Source organism: Paroedura picta, chromosome 10 (assembly GCF_049243985.1).
Source record: "Paroedura picta isolate Pp20150507F chromosome 10, Ppicta_v3.0, whole genome shotgun sequence".
NCBI classification, from domain to species: Eukaryota; Metazoa; Chordata; class Lepidosauria; order Squamata; family Gekkonidae; genus Paroedura; species Paroedura picta.
The window spans coordinates 49,388,074-49,409,491 of record NC_135378.1 but is presented as its reverse complement, the minus strand read 5'-3'; the positions used below and the strand labels follow the sequence as shown (position 1 = coordinate 49,409,491).

The following is a 21,418-nucleotide window of genomic DNA, read 5'->3' as shown; positions in this document are numbered from 1 at the left end:
GTGAACAATCATGCAGTGGTATAATAATTTCAGAAGGTGCAGTTGTGTGCTCTCTTGCCACAATTCCAGCAACTGCATTCTTATTGCCTAAGGGGGTGAAGTACAGGATTGCCTTCCTTTCCTTGGGCCCAACCCTTTGAACCCATGGATATCCTATTGTGGGTACACGAGCTGAGTGAGCTATGGGAATATAGGAATACTATGGCCATCTTTTCTTCCTTGTTTGTGTTCCTGGAAAAGGAGAACATGTTTGCAGATAGGGACTTGAATCTCTATCTGCAGAATTTCCTGGCTCATTCTCGGGTTCCTTCCTAGGCAGGCACCTGTGCTTCCCCAGTTGGTGTATCTGGAAATGGGGGGAAGCTGCATGGCATCAACCGACAGGTATCGGCTGGCTGTGCTCAGAAGCGCTGTTTATGGGGCAGTGGTAGCATTCTGATTCTTGATTGGTGGATGTAACTAGGATTGCTATGGACTCTGGTGTAGTCACTAAAGGAAAAGGGCAGTGGTCAGTTATTTCCCCTCTTCAAAATGGTCATAGGTTGCTGAGCAGCGGCACTAGCATGCTACAGACAACAGGGTGGTCAGAGGATAGGGCAGACCACACAGAAATTCTCCAATTCAGTTAAAAGATAACAGAAACATTTTTGAAAGAAGAGTAGATGGGCCATGAAATAATAAACAATATGAACTGTACAAGAGAGACTCTGGTACACAAACATCTAGATAACAAAATGAAACACAATGATTTAGCCACGATACACATTTATGTTACCAAATTTGGTAATGATGAGTTTTATTCTCAAAACATTTAGCCTTCTTAAAAAAAGTGCAGTTGACCATCTCCAATAAAACACAGGCAACCTTAAATAAAGGAACAATTGGCAATTGTCAGATATATGTGATGTCCTGGTACACTTTGGATGTCTTTTTATCTTACTGAGTGATAAGCAAAGACTACCAGTTCATATTTTCAAACTGATATTTTGAAGACCATTTTGAACTTTAATAGATTTCTATGCATGGGGTGGCCATGTGAACACATTTAATTTTTTTGTATTTATTGGAATAGGCACTGGACATTCTGAACAACCACCACAAATAGTTATTCTAATCCAGAGGATTTTTAGCCTTTTCAGAAAGATTATGTACACAGGGAAGCTACTCTGTTACCTGCCAACACAATCATATAAGTTCAAAATTCATGCTTGAGAGCATGGCATTTATGAACCATTCCCCCCTCGGCCCACCTTGTATCAGACTCAAGACCTTTTTTTTTGTAAAAGATAGCAGTATTTATATATAAGGGTGCAGCAGTTTTTACCAGTTCACTCCTCAGGATTTGAGAGACCCCTAAAAAAGTTGCCAGTTTTCAGTGTCAGTGAGTACCGTCTCGAAAAGGCCCTGACAATGCTGCATGCTTATGCAGTGCATAAAGAATGTGAGCTATGCATGTATTTTAGCCCATCTGTGAAGAATAACTTGTATATTTAACATTTTGATTTCAGTATAAGATCCTACATTACAGCAAAGCTAAAGTGAAATTTAAGTGAGTTCAGTATCTCACTTCATAAGGTCTTTGAGAACTTGTAAAATAAACTCTTTGTCAGTAATAGAAGAGGTATAACTATAATTATTTGTCCTTCAAAGAAAATGCTGAATTACATATTTTGGATAGGAATTTGTGGACATAACAAGAGCTCCGCTGGACCAAAGTTTCATTTAGACCAGAAGTTGCCTCCAAACAACTTCTCCACAGGTGTAAACAGGCGGATGTCCTTTGACCATCAAAAAGCCTGTGTTGGGGGATCATGGGACCCATACAGACAAAGGCCTTGTGGGACAGATGCGGTAATAAGAAAGGGAATTAGGCAAGAGTGAATGAAAAAATTGTTTGGATATAATCCCTGAAGTCAGGGAAACCCACAAGCAGAACAGTAATAGAACAGTCTTCTCCAGTCGTATCTCCCAGGAACAGATTTTTGTGTAACTAAAGATGAAGGAAGATTCTGCTAAAATGGCTAATTTAAAAACTAGTGGCCATTGCCATAATCTGTGGCAGCAAATTCCATATATTGTTGATTCATATTGATATGATTTGATTTGGAATATAAACTGTTTGAAATATTTAAAGAAATCTGGCTCTTTTGTTAGTTAAATGAGAAACTGTTTGAAATATCTAAAGAAATCTGGCTCTTTTGTTAGTTAAATGAGAAACAGGACTATATTAAGTTAAAATAACTTGGAGAATATTTTCCACAAGAGCGCAATATGAAATATGCTCCAACTTTGTTTAGGCATGAAGTCATCATTAACTAAATCTGGGGTTGGGTTTGTTATCTTCTTAAATGTCTCCTCGACTTCCCAGTCCGTGTTTTATTTCTCCAGCCTGTCCTCCTTCTAGTGCTGCAAGTCTGCTGTATGGAATAAGTTTCATTGATGTTTTCTTCATAGAATACCACCGAGAATGCCAGGTTGCCCAGATAATACCATTATCATATCCAGATGGGCCAGCATCTCTTGCACTGTAATCACCACCTATAATGAAAGCAACATTATGAAATAAGTGGCTTGTGAAGGATTTTTACACAGATGCATAGGATAAAACTGCATTTAACATTTCTGTCTCTTTGGCCCCAAGTATTTATTTTAACATTTCTGTAGTCCAAATCTAAGAACATTTGTCTAGAACTGAGTTTCAATGAATTCAAAGGGACTTCTTGCCTAGCATGTACTCTTATGCTTCCATGAGGGCATCCTCACATACTTTTTTTAGGTTCATAAAAGGAGTGAACAAAGACATATACTTGGTGAAATAGAATGGTAGCAGATGATCTAATCCTCACAAATATTTAAGCATTTAGGCCACAGTCTAACCAAAGCCAAGCATTTTTACATTGCATTGATATCAATGGAATCTTAAGCGTTAAATGTGTTTAAGTTTGGCTGGATTATGTCCTTTAATGTTTATTATAACATTATTTAAGCCAACAGATTTGGGGACCCCCAAAATATATAAATTTGGATATAGTGTTCTCTAGCACTTTGCTCTGACCTGGGTGACTTAATTATGGTTCCCCACTATTACAGTTGTTATTATGATTGCAATGTATATCCTTAAGTTTTATGCAAAAAACCCTGAGCCTTATGGGAGGGCAGTTTAGAAACACAATAGATAGCCTGATCTCATCAGATCTCAGAAGCTGTTCAGGGCTGGCCTGGGTTAGTACTTAGATGGGAGACCATCAAGGAATTCCAGGCTCATGCTATGCAGAGAAATGCAATGGCAAACCGCTTCTGGTCACCTGTTGCCTTGAAAACCCTATGAGATCAGCATCAGTTGTGACTTGACAGTATATTATATATACACACAGCACTTTAGATGTCAAGAACACACTCCAGTGGGGTGCTCTCCTGTTCCACCATGCTCTTATGCAACTCTCTGTTCAGTTCACTAGAGTTTTTTGCAGGAGAGAACTGAATAGGTCACAATAATGTTAAACTTCCTTGGCAACAGCTTCCTTCAGCAGATGCCTATGGTAATAAGGTAATGATATATAAATGATTCGGGGTATAGAGAATTTTATCTCTGTGTGAGGCTTCAAACTAGATTATCATCTAGGTGACAATTTATTTAACAGTAGTTAATTTAATAAATGTAAATTCCACCTTGTAGTTTTATTGAAACTCTTACAGCAGCTCATTAAAACCACAGTATTAAAAACAGCAATCATATGACATCTTCAGAAGACTACATGATAAACATCATAAATAGTAGCAAGATTGATCTGAACATACTTGAAAGGCCTGCTAGATTTAAAAAATGTAGCAACAGCCTGATTCTCACAAATATGTGGAACGCATACCTAGTCCCTCCCCTCCCTCCTTTGCTCTCTGTCAAACAAACACATAGAGACTCCTTCACCCCCACTTCCCCCTCCCCTCTCCCTCATTCCCGCTTCCTTCCCCGACCTCCTCCCTAGACCCTCCCCCCTTGCTCTCGCTCAGACACACACACACTCAGACTCCTTCCCACTTCCCTCCTTACCTCTTGAAGCAGGAGGACCAGAGTCTCCCCTGGCTGTGCAGGCAGCACCCCAGCCCCAGTGGCTTTGCAGGTGCTGCCTTGGCCTGCAGAGGCTGTGTGTTTGCCTTCCTGGCCCCTGGTGGCTTAGCAGCAACCAGCTTGGCTGCAGCCTTGGCTTTCTCTGCCAGCCACTCCCCTGCCTCTCCTGGTGTGATCCCTGGGGCGGGACTACAGATGTCATATCCGTAGTAACATCCATTTCAGGGGGCATGCTAGAAGATGTGTTGCACATCAAAAAATCTTGACTGCTCCTTAAGACAGAATAGTGATTGAATACTGATTGCTGCCTGACAGCTTAAGACAGAAGAGTCAGGCCTTTCTATGAAGGAGAGCATCCCCCAAACTCACAGGAAGGTTACTTTTATTACCTCTGTAATATTTGCCGTTGAGGTGACCAGCATGGCATCTGTTCATCCACCATCCAGATCCATCTTGCTCAGCACAGTTGCCATCATATTTATCATTGTCACTGTCATGTGTACTGAACTGCATGCCATTGTGAGAAGTAAAGAATTTGTCACTTGGATCATCCCCAAAATCAAAGCCATCAAAGGAATCTCCAGCATCACCTCCAGCAAAGAAAGCATAGGTCAGGCGATATTTATCTGCTTCAGATCCTATTTTGAAGTGAGCATAATCTGCATGGCTGTTAAAAAAACACATTAACACTTCAAATTTTAAAAGAATGGTCCATGGGATAATATGATGCAAACATTTCAAAGACAGCATTCTGGAGCACATTGTTATGAATTCTATAAACCTGCAGAAGTTCACACAATCAGTAATTTGAGTAGTGATGCATTTCATCTCAGCAAATACACAAGTGGACAGGAATCATTGACTCCCTACTACATGGTTAATATAGTCAGTCTGCCATGAAAACACTAGAGGGCGTCACCCCAAGGGTCAGACATGACCTGGTGCTTGCACAGGGGATACCTTTACCTTTACCTTAATGTATTTTACTGCTTAAATTGCATCTGGAATAAACTTCTGTACTCTGGGTCACATCATAGTAAGTAAAGGTTTATTTATTTCTACCCAAAACTGAATGTGGTATATTAATTCAAAATAATGATCTTTTCTATAGTTGTACTTAACGAACACTGAGGTTTATCAGCAATATTTTAATAGTGCTAAGCTATAACATCCAGGAAAAGTATGTTGGATGTGCTTTAACTGCTTTTTGGTCGATGTTTTCTTTACAATGAAAAGCTCCAATCCCATGTTTGGTTTGCAGTGGTGAAGCCATCAAAGTCAGCTGGGTTGGTATGCTCATAACAAGCAACAAGGCTGTCAGAATCTTGCAGTTCAGCTTTTATTAGGCTGGGGAGTAACATTTCAATCAGATTTATGAACTAGAATCTGATGACTGGGAAGAAGGTTCAGGAAGCTTAGGGGCAAAATACTCAGAGGCAGAGTCTGAAGTTTTCTAGCTCTTATGGCTCTTGACCTTTATTCTCGCCTCCTACCTGATGCACTCTTGATTATGCAAGGTGTCATTTAAATCTGGATCATCAAGAATATAACAGGTAGAATGTAGGAAACAGGGACATTCATTTCACAGAACAAAGTACATTTTAAAATGAAAAGACTAATTTGGACTCCTGAGAAGATGCCAGTGTGATCAAGTGATCTTGGAAGTGGCAGCAGCTGTAGAAGCCAAAAAAAAATCTTGAGACTAATGACAATACATACCCGATAAAGGCAGATGGTGACAAAGACATTTATTACTATATAATTGGCTGCCAGATGCTGGCAAAATACAATTCTTAACTTCATACTTTGGCTCATAGATCTGGGAGCAGGTGGGGAATGAAAAGCTATAAAAAGTCTAAACCTCTAGGTCAAATCCTAGCATTTGGCAGTTATACATTATAAACTTTGTACAGACAGATTTTCAAGAATGGCAATTTTTACCTAGGCTCCTAAACAAACTTACAATAAATAAAAGGTTAAACAGTAAAAAGTAACAAAAATGCAAACAAAGTAGAATAAAGAAGATTAATACCCTAAAACTACCCAAAAATCAACAAATGTCAAGAAAGCTATAGTCATACCCCTAATTGTGACCATCTGATAATCCTTATCATGGTACCTCTATATATTTGTGAAACAGCATTTGGGGTGGGACATGTCTGGCTGTCCAAGTTGGAATCAGGGTGCAGCCAGCAAAAAGCCATAGTGAACCTCCCAGTTATCTATATTAGTATCAAAAGAGCTTTGATAGAGAAGACCTTTCACAACTCAGAAAAGCTTTACGTGAATCTCTTTGTGCAGAGATGACAGCAACACAAAATGAAGCAAATGTTTAAATAATCAGTACCACAGTATAGGCACCAATGAGTGCTCTAAGTGGTGTTTAGTTGTATTTGCACCAAGTTTTCCTCCACTTATGCTCAGGCTGTTTACCTACCCATGGGGGACCCCATGCAGCTTACAGCATCATTCCCCCCTCCTTCATTTGCCCTAGGGACCCGCAAGAAAAAACACTGCATGATAGGTTGGCTAAGAGATACTAACTGGCCAAGGGCACCAGGGGCTTGAATGGAACACCATGGCTGAGTGGGAATTCAAACCTGGCCTCCCAGACACTTGTCACCACACCACACTGAAAAAGGATCTCTTGAAGTTGTCCGAAGCTGCATGTGGCTGTAGTTTGTCTGGCATAATGTATAGATCTCACTCTCTCAAGAGATAATAAATTCCATGCAAGATCATTGACCAACTCTTTCTGTGGCCTACCTTCTTTGGTCACTCCAGTCCTCCAGCTCAATTCTTAAGGCATATGGAACAGTAGACTGTGTGGTTATTAAATGAATCTTTTCATTTCCCAGCCAGAATTCTGTCTGATCATTCGGTGACAGATGTCCAAATCCTTCCTTGTACTGAATCCAGTTTTTCCTAAAATCTTCACTCCCATCAAGCCTCTAATAAGAAATTGCAGAAAAGAGAGGAAAGATTAACAAAACTGACATGGTGATTTTCTGCTCTATAACCATTTATTCACTGGAAACTTCACTGCCATAGCTCTCATGTAGGAGTACAAGTCGGGGGCAGGTGAGGTGCACCGGGCCAAATGTTCCCCCGTGTGGGTGCAGGAAGAGGTGGGACAACCTGCCATGACTAAAACTCCAGCCTGCAACCAAGCATGAAACCTCCAGTGCGTAAACGGTCTATATGAGGCATTCTGTTTGATGCAGTCAATTTACAGACAACATACCCTTTGAATAACTGTCCAGCCATTGCCTGCTGAATCAATTTCACAGTAGACAAGGAACTGCTCTTTGGTTTTCTGAGGTTTAACGAAGTAGAGGCCACTTTGCCTGGCACCTTTATTCGCAATATCTTGGCAATCTGTAATGAAATAGAGCAACTCTCAGTAGCTTAATTACAGTCTGTCGTATTCATGATGTGCAAGAACTGAATACTCAGCAGTACAAGACTGAATACCCAGCTGACTTAAACTGTTACTTTAAAATTTATTTCATTTTTAATTCTCTTTTTTCATCAAGGAGTTCATGGCAGTGTACCTGGTTTATCCACTCCTAAGGCTGTGAAGCAGATTGTGCTGAACAGGCACTTAAATACCATGGTGGAACAGGAACTGGACCGAGTGTGCCCCTGAATGAAGTCCAATACTTGGCCGACTAGATTGCTAGCTACACCAACCTGTCATTTGGTGAGAGGTGCACTGGAGCAGCTCAGGAATAAGTCATTACCTAATTGCTTTACTTAAACAACACAATACAGTATACATAACTACTCTGTGAAATTAACTACTTTGAACTGTTATTTGGTATGGAGGCTTAACTTATGGAAAAAGAAATATAAAAACCGTTGGGGTATGTTGCCAATGGGATATCAATTTATAAACTGGTTGATAATTTAAGCCTAGGTGATACTACAGCACATGGCTGTGTCTAACAAGCCAATATATTTATTTGGTGTATATTTTTCTGCACAGGTTTCTGAGACTCTTATGGGCCACAAATACCTATAGATGCTATTCATGCAATAACAGTGATTCTGGGATTTATCACCTCTGAGAGAATTAATCTACAAAAAAAAGTATAGTGATATACTGTATCAAATAATCCATGCACTGACATGGAAATGCTACAGTTTTCAATGGTGAGAGGCAAAGCAAAGATTCTTTCAAAAGTGTCCACTTTACAAAACAGATAGTGGGTTTATTGGGCAACTTCTGTCCAGTCTCAGAGCTTGTAAGAAGATGAATCAGTTTATCTACTGCACTATTCTAATAAGCAGTTGAAGTCTGATATAACTGTGTCCTCCTCCGTGCCAAAAATTATTTGCATATATTAAAAACAAATTCGCTGTCACAGAGAAAGGCTCTGTCTTGCCACTTACTGACATCTGGGTTTCCAGGGATTTTTTTGTTTGGAGGAACATTCAACCAAATAAGCTCTCACCTGCACAGAAATAGTACTGTCCAGTGGGAAGGTTTTCCTTCCTACTTGCTGTCTTAAGAGTACACTCTTGTGTGAATATAGAACATTTTGATGTGGCAGGGGAAACATTTTATTTATTTATTTATTTATTTATTTATTTATTTATTTAATTCAATTTATATACTGCCCCTCATGTTTACATTTACAACTGCTGAAAAAGTTATGAATTTTGTATATGGGAAGCATTTTGACATAGGAAAAGGCATAAATCCTCATTTGGCTCATCATGTATATTTTGTAGACATGTCTGCTTTCCAGCATGTATTGTGAAGTTATGAATGATTGGAGCTTCCTAGAGCATGTATACCATGTAGGTGTATATATTAAGAAACATATATATGTGCAACATTAAGCATGTACAATCCTGGGGTTTTATGATGGCCCTGGAAGGTTTTGCCAATTGGGTGGGAGTTACCTTATTTTTAATATATTTTATCAGTTGATATAACCATATATGGTCATGTTGACCCCCAAAAAATGATCGATGGTGGTCCTGGAGATGGTGGGAAGGGGTGGGGCCCTGACCATATAGAGCCTTGCTGGCTGAGGCTTGTTGTACATGGTGGCAACTGGAATCCAGAGAGGTGACAGAGTGGCATAGGCCTGCCCTGACCCTTTTTCTGTAGGCTCCCTTTGGTAAAGAAGAACAGACTTGTAGCTAACCCAGAGTACATGCATGGTGCTGTTCACAAGTCATCTGAAACTATTTCTGTGTTGTCACTTCCTGGGCTGTGAGAATGGCCTAGTGATGCCACATCCGGTGGGAGTGCCGGGATGATGGCATTTCTGGTGACATATGATTTCCAGGGGCATGGCAGGAAGATGTGACCTGCTGACATCACTTCCAGGGTTTCTCAAAGTCTGAAGAATGTTTCAAGGGGTTTTCCTGTTTGTTTTAATGTTGAAAAAGTCTTTAAGTGCTTAAAGTTTAATATGGTGATCGACTTCAAATATATTATATCCACATCTCTTGCCTCCCTCCTATCCCCCATTCCTCCAATTCTAACATCTAGCTGGGTATGAGTTATTTATTGCTTTTGCTGATGCAGCAATGATAATCGTGGTTTTTAAACTATATTAAATTATCTTAATTTTATATCTGTCAAATTTATTGGTTTATTGAATTTTATATTGGGTAAACTGAGAGGGGCAGTATATAAATCTCCCAAGTAAATAAAAACTAGAAAGCTTTAAACACCTCCGGAAAGCCTACTTATCAATCCGTAAGTCTTCATTTCTAAGCATATTAATCGGTGAGTGTATGTCTCTGATGGATGAAACCTGTAAACAAGTGTGCTTAGAAATTAATTTTAAAAAGAATTATAAACAGTAATATGTACAGACCATAGAAACCTGTCAGTCTGCCTATACCTGTGATCTCTTAAGAACAGCTCCCATAGTGTGTGGATCAAAGCCATGATAAGTAAACAGAGGTCATTTAAGCTGGCCTCAGTCCCCCAGCCTTTGAACCCAGAGCTAATTCTTATCAAACTGACGGCTCTCATGATTAAGCCAAAGCAGATCTCACTTTAGTACAGATGTCTCAGTTTGCAACACAGCAAATAGTTATTATTTTCTCCTACCTCTTCCAGTTAGTTCTTGTATCTGGACAGTGTCTTGACATGGCTGCTGACATTGTGCCTCAAGCTGAGCAGTTTTCTGCTTCAACAATGCAATTTTGTTATTGTTGGATACTACAATTTCTGTCAAAAATCTGAAGATCAGAACAAAATTAAGTACAAGGGCTTCAGTTAGAAGGAAATATTTTCTAATTCCAGTAATATAGGAATAAATACATTGGGTAACAAGAACCAAGTGTCAGGCAAATAAAAGGATAATTTTCTATTTAAACTATGGGGGAAAGTATACAGTTGGTGTCTGACTGGTATGTATAAAGACTAAGCTCTAGTTTATAGGCTAACCAATGCATCCCCCCTTGAAACTGAACAGTCAGCTGTATACTATCTGAAATAATTGGGCAAGACCTTGTATGTGCTGAATTTGTACACACAACTAACAGCTCCTACACAACAGAGTAGGAGCTGTTTGGGACACATATATAATATCTGTTTGGGACACATATAATACCATTTTATATCATCTTATAATACCCCTGAAACCCAAACTCTTGGGATGCAAAACAAATGAATACTCTTGAAGCTAAATTTAATTTATTTACATTAAAATACTTTGTTATATCTTGAAGAAGGGATCTATAGACTACTCTTTTGGTTTTGGCAAAATGTTACATATAAACTGTTTCAGTGAAATCAAGAGAGAAAATTAACACAACCTGTTAAAATGCAAATATCTTTAGACTAGTTCAGGGAAATTCATTGCAGTTATCCAGAATTTACTTTGAATTCTGACACAATGTGGTAGGCGCAGCTACAAAAATGGCACATCCCATGCAACTTTATGTAAAAGTGTAGATTTAAGTAAGAAAATGTAAGGACACAAGCATTTCCTTTTACACAAGTACACCTTCTGTACAAGACAGAAAATAGCAAAAAGCAAAAAAAAAAAGACAGAGAGAGAGAGAGCAAAATTTGGTTTGCATACTGAAGCAGTAAGAGGAAAGATACGTACTGAATTGTATTTTCATGGGCCACAATAGTGTTTTCATATCTGATGATTTCATCAATGATGTCTCTAGATTTCTGAGTTAAGGCTGAAACCATAGCTGTAGAAGAGACATAAAAATGTACAAAATATTCACGATAAAATGCTGAACAAACTGGGGAATAAAGGAGCATGGTATTGTAGTGGTTTTTATGCTCTTACGTGGTTGGCTTGATCGGTCTGGGACGTGCACATTTCGGATCTGTTGGAACAATTTGTCTGCTAAAGCTGAGGAATTTGCAATCTGCTGCAGGGTATTTTCAAGTACTTGGAGATCTCGATCTGTCTCAGGCTGATAGTTATTTAAGAAATTTGCAATACCACATGTGGTCGGGCAATAGTTACCCTAAAGAGAAAGAAAAATTTAAATCATGTTAAACAATAGGCATTATGTAATAGCCATAGTATTTCTCTTCCATTGCACATGCATTAAATTTTCCTGTGACAGATAGCGTATTAGAGACCTTAAACATAATAGCAAATTGGCATTTTTAAATACTGCATGCAGCCAAGTAGTCTATTTAAAGCATACATATATTTTACTCATGTTGCCATAATCATCATCATATATATAAAAAGTGCATAAATAAAACCGACATTGACTTACAAATCGTTCATCCAAGATGCAGCAGTTATCACTGGTAGCCACATACTGAATGGGAAAAGATAACATAGCATTTTCAGTGATTTTTCTACTTTAGTAATTACTTAAACAAGCTTTTAAACAGATGATCACTCTGCCCAATACCACTTACTGCATTGCAAGTTGAAAATAGGAAACCGAGCAGAGACAACCAGATGCTGAACTTTGGTTTCATTGTGTGTAGTTCCCAAACCCTGAAGCGGCCGTACTTAATCAGTGCAGCTTTCAGGGCTTCTGGGATCCAACCTTGCTCTCTGAAGAGCACAGCAACAGCTTAAGGGATCAGGTGAAACTCAGTGGGTGGCTACAGTGTTGTAAATAGGCAGGGGACATGGTAGAGGGTGGGTGGCCTCTTACTGGTTGAGTGTGTGGGCGTTTCCTGAATTTTTGCTGGATCCTACCCATTTCAGCATCAATGCATGACACACAAATGAACTACCTCCCACAAATCCTCTTTTACAACAAATTGACCTGTGGAGCAATCGCTTCCAGTAACCAATTGTAACAAAACTGGCCTAATCTCTGAGACCTGACAATTAAAGAGATAGAAAGGAAGCATTTGCTGTCATTCATTCCAGTGTTATACAGCAGATAAAAAGTGCTTGTGCTATTTTGACAGACGACACTGTCATTTTTAAATTACTGATCCAACCCTGACTTTTTAATCCATTTATTAGCTTCTGAGGACAAAGAACTTGGTTCTCTTAAAGATGCACATCTACTCATAAGCCTGTTAGTTGTAGCACTTGGGAAGAGTTTCCAAGATGGATCTAGTCAGGCTTCCTAGAGAGTACTATTATTTCTGGATGATGCTGTTCTGGATAAGATCATATATCTAGAAAGATTGGGTCGCCCTAGGAATTTTCTTCAACACCATACCGAAAACTCTTTGTTTTTGCTGTTCCTGAGGACAGGGCTAGAGTGGCACGCTTTTGACTAGTGTAACTTTTTGCCAATTCTATGAATATGTAAGCTTAAATCATACTCCAGTAGCACCTTTAAGACCAACAAAAATTTATTCAGGGCGTGAGCTTTCGAGTGCAAGCACTCTTTGTCAGACTATGATCTTCTTGCATGATAATCAGGGAATATATAGCAAAAATCAATTCTGTTACATCAATAGACACAATCTTTGTTGGTCTTAAAGGTGCTACTGGACTCTGATTTTATTGTGCTACTTCAGACCAACATGGCTACCCATTTGTATCTATTAATATGTAAACTAGTGACTCCGAGAAACAGATAACAGGTTCTTCAGAGATAAGGGATGATACAATACTCACTTCTGTCTCAACACTTTTATTATTTATTATTATTAAATGTAAGCCTCAGGCAGTTCCATATGCAATCATTACATAAGGAATTGGATAATTCAAGTACTTTCATCTCCTTCCTCTGGAATGTTATTAAGCGTTACTTCTAGGAGTTATGCATGAAATGTTTATTACATACTTTAGGAGCCAATTATAAAATAAGGGATATATATTTCTGCTAAACATGTACAAAAATAATATTTTGGGTGGAAATCTTGTTCTTTTTTGTAACAATTTCATTTATTACTGTCAATATCAAATAAATGGACAATTAATAGAATTTATTATAGTAAATCTCTGTTGCATTTACATTCCTGTATTGCAGTGCAGGGTAAAGGCTACCAGCTGGATCTAGTCAATACCAAGTGCTTCAAACTAAATTTCCTTGGTTGGCGCTTTTAAATTTCCTAAATATATGCTTTGAAGCCTGTACTCAATGATGTTTTTACCATTAAATCTTAGACCATTGAGTATTTTTTACTTAAGTGTGTATAAGGCCTTTCTTCATGTACCCCACTTTATGTGAAAAGTAGGTCAGATAGAAGGCCTTTTCTGTCATGGTCTCCAGTGTTTTGGGCACTTTTCTTAAGGATATCACAGTCTCTGTTAGCTTTTAAGCACCAGACAAATTCTATCCTATTCAATGGCTTTTAATATCCTTTTTTCTGTTTTGCTGGTGATTTTAAGCCCATTGAAGTCAAATGGTTCAGGGCTGCCCTGTTAATCATCCATAGAATGAGATAGAAGGTAGGGATATAAAATTAGAATAAACCTAGTTTTTATTGTTTTAATATTTATCATTTCATATGTGTTGCTCCTATTGTTTTATTGTATTTGTTATTACTTTGTGAGCTAGTGTCTGGAATCATGGAATATATATGTTTTAAGTAAATACAATGGAGCTTGTGCAAATGGTGAAAAAAAGCACATTAAGTTGGTTCTTTAATATCATAGAAGCCAGCACAGCTAAATTTCTTTCCAAGCAATAAAAATGTGCTTATATTTTAGGTAGCTAAGAAAACACAGTGCTTAGCGATTCATTAACCAACTGCCGTACCTATATGTACACCTATGTATTATTTGAAGGGAATCTGTAAACAGGGCCAAATTACAGGTTATGTTTTTAATTGTTATCCATATTGCTGCTAAAATATAACATTTATTGTTTAAAAATATTTGTTGATTCAGATACATGTTATAAGAAACAATTTTTTTTTTACAATTAATATGCCCTTCTGCGTTCTTTTTAGACAGATGACCCATGTTGGGAAAATGCCACAAGCCATTTGTTGAAAGTTTGACAACACAATCCTGTGCAGAATTACTCAATTTCAGTCACTTTATATAATAAACAAGTGTAGAAAAAAGATATCAGTGACATGTCCAGGCTTTTATTTGAATCAGATGAATGTGGGAGTCAAATACTTTTTTGCCTCTTCACAAGATAGTAAGAGAAATTTTGGTAAATGAATGAAAGCACACCTGTTTTAAACATACAATAGAGATCTGTGAAAAATATGACTGGATCTGAGGAATCATAAACCTCTCTCTGGTATGGTCGCCAAACTCCAGGTGGTAGATGGAGATCTCCTACTTATCACAACTGATCTCCAGGTGACAGAGATCAGTTCACCTGGAGAAAATGACCACCTTGGAAACTGGGCTCTATATCATTATGACCCCAACACCCCAACCCCCATTCTCCAGGCATTTCCCAATCCAGTACACTACTCTATGGGTTCTGTATATGTTAAGAATTATACCCAGGGCCAGACTAGGGCAACATCCTTGTGTTCAACACAAGGACACTGTTGCCATTTTAAAGCCTAAGGTAGCATGAGCACAATCAGGCTTGTAATAGGGCAGAATGGAAGTGTTCACATTTTTCTGAGTCCTAAAACAACACTGAGGGGATTTTGGCACTTTGAAGGTGCAGGAGGAGACAAGAGTGCCTTTTCCTGTCATGAGGGGAGCGGGGGACGAGAGACTGCTTCATACTCCGCTTAATATTTTTAGGTTTATTTTAAGGACTTTTCAAATATTATTTTATATATGTATTTCCACTTTATCCTTAAGCCTTCATAAGAACAAAAGCATTTTGTTTCTCTTTTGATGAACATTCCAAAGCAGTATTCACGTTTTTGTACAAATCAGTTTAGAAAATGAGTGATGAAATTTTTTTCGAGGTCAACAGGAAGCCCTTTGTATGCACAACTGAGCAATTTTAACACTTACTATGGTTTATTTACTGATTTATCAAGAAACTTTGAATGATTAATACAAATTTAGAGAAAAGGAAGCATTCTTAAATCTAGATACTGTGTTTTCCCCGAAATTAGTATTTATTTATGTTTTTAAATAATTGGTTAGTTAGTTCAAAGGTTATAAGTGAGATAAAGCCTGTATATCTTATTTGTATTATGTAAATATACTTTTGACTCAGTCTCTGTTAGCTTGTTCCTTTAAAGAAGCTTTGGAAAGTTATCTTAAATTTGCCTGTTAAACTGAACATGTATTTAGCAAGATTAAGATTGAGATAAAGCTGTTACTGAAACTTGTGTAACAAGCTAGGACAATTGGGGACACAGTCTATGTATAAACTTCGTATTTATACATCAAAGCATAGGATGTAAACAGTACATGATGTGAACATGCTTTAGGATGGAATCAGAGTTTGCACTGGCTTCTGTGATTTTAGCCAAGGTTGTATGCCATGTGAGTACCTCTAGAACTACATCATGTAAGCACATTTTGTACAAGTTTATTATCTTGCTGATCACACTGGGGATCACCAAAATGACATCTGGGTTCTTTTAGTTCAGCTATCACTTTCTAGTAGTTGCAAAAAAGCTGATGTATTGTGCTCACAATTTGTACATAATAGATTCAATTATGCAATTTATCATACACGAGTTTCATCTCTGATACTCACTCCCTGAGATGTTAACTCTCAAACTATGTTTGTGGGAACAAAATAGGTTTATTCTCCCCTAAAAAGAAACATAGGACAGAAGGAACATTGTGCTACATTGTGTTAGTTTGGCAACCCTTGTGGTAATGAGAGACAGTAAATGGCTCAGGTTGCTTATTTTAAGACAAGCCACTTTCTGCTTCAGTTTCCCATCTGTAGCACTAATACTCACTCACCATAGAGGGTTGCTGTAAGAATGATAAGATAATGAGCCCACAGGGAAGCAGTATACAAATTTAATAAATAACTTTTTAATAATTTGAAGTGTTATACAGATCCTAAGTGTTGTTATTGCTATTATTAGGTTCCAAGTAAAGATGTTAATTTCCCAAGCATTTCACAATCTTATTATAATTTTTTTTTAAACTCAAGTTATTTTTGTTTGATGTCATATTTATCTGCAAACCTAGGGCATTTTTAGGGTTGTAGAGAAATCTGTCTTGCCTGTTCACACTGAATTTAATTACCCTCAGATTTAGATGACAGCTATTAGTATAGAAATATTTAGTCTCACTTTTAACTACCGTTTTCCTTGTAATTGCTGTTACTTTTGCATTTTTAATTTATTGTGATGATGATTATCTGTTACAATTATTATTTGAACTCAGAGTTGTATTTTCAGTTTTTGTTAACTGTCTCTAGAACCCCGGTTATGAGGTGGTTTGCAAACACCTTAAAATGATAAACAAATGAATAATGCTATCATGGCATGTGATGTGGATGGCAATAGAGACATTAGCATTGGAGACATACATTCTTACCTCCTGTAAATCAGTGGATTGAATACATGGCAATCAATGACCATTACGTATGGACTAGGTATTGTAGATAGAGAAACTTGAATAGACCAGCCATCAGTGTTCTCATATTGTGCCAGAGGCACACTATAGAGCTGTCATCCAAAATAGTAGTATCAACCCAGTTCAATTCTCTAAATGGCCTCAACCAACTTGTCTTTTCATCTTCCAGAGGTCCTCAAGAAACTGAGGAGCTACCTATACTCTAACATCTGAGAGGGCATTTGGGAGCAACTGTGTCATCTGTCTGGGTGGTTCTCCTATTCCAGAGGTCAATCAGGGCACTCTGATTTGGTATCTCTGCAAATCTAAATCTGAGTAAACAGAGATATGTCTATGACAAAGGAATTCTCATCAGTTCCTCCAGATTAACAGTGTGATCCACACAATGTGTAGGACCAGATTTTGCTCAGTAAGTAGTGGGGGCTATGAATGTATCAGGGATGTCTCTGATTACATGTTTATTCTTTCTCTGGCTTATTCTTATGTGGTCAGGGGAGCTGGAAAGGCTTAGAGACCCAAGTCAAACTCCACCAACAGTATGCCCTGACGCTTCCTATTTTTATGTTTGCACAGCAGGTATGTTGGAGAAATGCCTATGCAACACTGATGTTTCTCCAGACACACAAGCATAGACATTATCCAAAGCACTTGTGGCCTGTGTTTAGAATTTGGTTACATTTCTCTTGGTAAAAAATTTTACACTTAATTTCTGAAATATGAAATAGTTTAAGATCCAGGTTCTGCCCTGCTTATGTACAAATTTCAGAGAATAGTCTGAATGAATGCAAATACTGACAAATCTACTATGTTTATTAATAGATGTATTGAGAGTCATAATGGCACACAGGATAGACATTTCAGAGGGAGAAGTCTTAATCTTCCTTTTTAGGATTTATTCAAAGTAGGGAGGCACATTCAAAAAACAGTACATACTTTCAGTTTCATGTGTGAATCTTATTTGGGGATGCTAGGTTTCCCTTGGCCACCAGTGGGGGATGCAGGGGTAGGTTTACCTGATTCAGGTTAGGAAACTCCTAGACATTTGGGGATGGAGCCTTCAGTGGAGGATAGAAACTTCAGTGGGGTACAACACCATGGAATCCATCCTCCAGAGCATCCATTTTCTCAAGAGAAACTGATCTCTGAAATCTGGGGGTGAGCTGTAATTCTGGGCTCCTGTCTGGAGGCTGGCATCCCCAATCCCCATTCACCAGATCAATAGTTGTATTAGTTCTAAGTCTTAGCAAACATGTCCTTATTTCATGCTTTTTATTTCTGTTTCTTTTTCCTATGCAAATTGCAAAGGATTATTGGGTACACATAGCAGCATGCCATTTCACTGGCACACCTAAAAAAAAACCTTATGCTGCAAGGCAACTTAAACCACTTATGCCGTTTCCTGACCCCAAGGTACAGTAAAACGGCTCTTATCAAGACTCCAGCTAAGCATGCAGATTCAGATGACTCAAGCAAATGATCCAAGTCACAACAATCTGGAATAGTCCATTACTCAAGAGAGCTATTAACCAACCTTATCTAGTTGAAAATGTCTTCCCGGTACCAAAAAGGAATCCTATGACTCTGCTTTGGGGCCATTCTGAACATTAACAATTCAATTTTGAGACTCTTTGTTTCCCCCTAGAAATACTGACAATGAATACTGTTCCCCTGTTAAGTGTCAAACTAAAATTGTCACACATCTTTCTCTTGATGCATATATTAAATGAGGAGAGTTTTACTGTAACATTCAAAGAAGCATGCAGGATGAGTACTGAACCATCCTTCCTCCTGTGCTTTTCTATCCTTATTTATCGTTCCAGGCATGTTTCTATCCCCCATGGTGAGAGGGACATTAACTGGCATAAAGTTTGAGCAGGGGATGATTTAGTGGCCCACATGTGAAAAGTAGGTTAGTGAACTATGGACTGTCATCTGTAGTACAAGTCATGTAGAAATTCTAGCTGAATTCAGTGATATTTCCACCTCCTAATAATGATAACGACATGGGTTTCATTCCAATCGGATTACAGTATATGTAATTATAAGGAAAAAACATACTAACACAAGGTTCTATAAGGCAATCATGAGCTTTTTGAAGTGTTCAAGCCATTCTTGCCGACAGTTTGATATAGTAATATTAGTTCATCTAGCCATGGGTTTTGCACACAAGTAATTTGTGTACATGTTGACTCAATTCTTTTGTTGCTATAAGGGCATAGACATTTTGAAAACATTTATTTTGTGCCACAAGTTTTAAGGTAAAACAATGATCTTGCTTTGTCAATTTACAGATATTTGGAGGACTTTGGTTTCTTTATGAAAGGTTAGTGTCTAGTTTTTGGTTCAAAAAAGATTGCTGTGTATACTTTACCTTGAGCAGGACAGTGAACTCCTTTTGGTAAACAAAGATCTGATATACTAGTGCAAGGAAAGATAAATTATCAGCTCAAATATTTGGATAAAGCTTTGCAAGTGGGTGAGGACAGAGTCTACAACCAACTCAATTGTTTGTGAGTAACTATTGCTGCAGTGCAATCAGATAGGGAAAGTTTGAAAGCACAAAAGGTAAAATTTACCCAGCATTAACAAAGTGATTTGAATTTTGAAAACAATTGTTCAGATGTGCATTGTCATCTGTGTGCAATAAAACAAAATGTAGAATTCTTTAGCTAATAGATTTGAGGGAATGCTGATGAGAACCATGGAGTAAGTTCTAGTTTGAACTTCTAGTCATAACTGATGTTGCACTGCAGAAATTCATTGTTCCCTATTCTTTATAGTAATGTTGAATACAGACTTGTTTGGAAATTGCCTAAAATAATATTTCTTGAAACTGTAACTCCCTGCTACAGTTAATACAGATGCAACTATGCATCTTCACCAGGGTGAAGTGTTCTACAGATGTGCAGGGTGCTTAAGTCCATAGTAGCCTCCCATAGCCTCATAAAAGTACTAGAAATCAGTGCTGACTGTACAGTGGACACTTCTAGGGATATCTCCTTTTTCAATTCAAAGAGCCGGTTCTTTCCTGTGAAGTCATAAATACCTCCTTCAAATAGTCACCTTCACTAATATGGACCTGCTCAATTAGCTCAATTAGCATTTAAAGTTGGCAGGCATGTATGGCAGGGCCTTGTGACCTTACAAGCTCTGGAACACCCCATCTAAGAATGTCTCTATGTCTCCTTCGTTGGCAAATAGGAGAGACAGTTTTGTTCTGAAGGCCTTTGATGGAACTCTGCTTAGCACTCCACTGCACAACCCGAACAGGCTACTGGTACTTGCAGGCAGTCTTATGCGTAAAGAGACACACGACTACTTTATGCTCTGTGTCATGCCAATTCATATACATAAAATAATATTATGAAATATAACTATAATCTTGGCTGAATCCACATGATTTTCTGGGCCCTTTACTTCCATTCCTAGCATAGGATTTGCAGCTCATCTGTCCCCCAGTCCTTTCAGCAGCTGCTGCCTGAAGCAGGAAGGAGTAGCAGGAGTACCTGACAGCCACAAGACCCACTGGGCAGCGGCTTTGCCCTCTTTCTTGGAACATGGGATAAAAGTTATATTGGGGAATGGTGCTCAGAAGACCATATGTGGTTCTAAAGTTACTAAATATCACTGAACTACCCTAAAAATATACAGTTGCTCTTTTACTGTTGTTTCATTTTGAATCTTTTGGTTATTGTTTGTTTTTATGCTTTACTGCTTTTTAAAAGGTTCAACTGGGTTTCATAACAATCAATCAATCAATTAATTAATTGAATTTTTATACTGCTCTCCCTTACAGCTCAAGGCGGTTCTCAGGAAACATGAAATTCAATATAACAGATAGAATGTGAATTCAGTAATTGCATCAAATCAACAACATTGAACATTTAATTAGTTGTTGGGAAAGATACTTTTTGCTGTATTGTGTAGTTTCTAAATTTTGTTTACCGCCCAAAGGTAGTAGGTAGAATGTAAATCTAGTGAATAAATAAGCGTATCTCGAGTCTACAGCTATTTTAGAACTTGGCAGCAAGTCTGCTCACTAGAGGGCCATACGGAAAGCATTACGCCAATTCTTTGTTCGCTTCATCCGTTGCCAATTGCCAGGCCCAACTTGCTGCAAAACAGTTGGATCTCATAATACTTAACATACCACTTTCTACTGTGTAAATTTACCCATAAACTGAAATTGTTTTTAAAGTCCTCCATATGTCCAAATACCATCTTTAGTAGGGAGTGGTGACCCCGAGAGACCGAGGATCTCTTGAAAACAGCATCATGAAAATCCCTCCACAGGGAAATTTGACTTACCCTTTCTTAACAGCATTTTGTCACCAAGATAAAGCTTTTTAGAACAGCTGTTAGGATCCATGATTTATTTTAATGATTGCTAATGTTTCTCTTTGGACATTCCTTGTTTCTTTTTCCCCCCAACAATAGGAGGGTTAATTTTTGCTAGCTGTCTCCTCTCATTGCAGACCCCCTCTTCACTCCTCATGGGACCCCATTT

General features: G+C 38.1%; 1 protein-coding gene across 1 annotated transcript; it reads right to left on the bottom strand.

Moving 5' to 3' along the window:
- Positions 1-765: 765 nt before the first annotated feature.
- On the bottom strand, positions 766-12,196 carry FGG (fibrinogen gamma chain). Its single transcript, XM_077300050.1, has 9 exons — positions 11,940-12,196; positions 11,792-11,836; positions 11,347-11,530; positions 11,152-11,245; positions 10,146-10,276; positions 7,311-7,444; positions 6,833-7,017; positions 4,456-4,733; positions 766-2,538 (listed from the first exon to the last, which is right to left on the bottom strand). The coding sequence occupies exons 1-9, from the start codon at positions 12,000-12,002 to the stop codon at positions 2,345-2,347; spliced, it is 1,308 nt and encodes a 435-aa protein (XP_077156165.1). The 5' UTR covers positions 12,003-12,196; the 3' UTR covers positions 766-2,344.
- Between the last annotated feature and the right edge of the window lie 9,222 nt (positions 12,197-21,418).

Coding starts and splice junctions, on each gene's coding strand:
- FGG (XM_077300050.1), bottom strand. CDS start 12,002: ATGAAACCAAAGTTCAGCATCTGGTTGTCTCTGCTCGGTTTCCTATTT. Junction 11,246..11,346: donor AGACCGATCAAGCCAACCAC/GTAAGAGCATAA, acceptor TCTCTTCTACAG/CTATGGTTTCAGCCTTAACT. Junction 2,539..4,455: donor CAACGGCAAATATTACAGAG/GTAATAAAAGTA, acceptor CTTTCATTATAG/GTGGTGATTACAGTGCAAGA.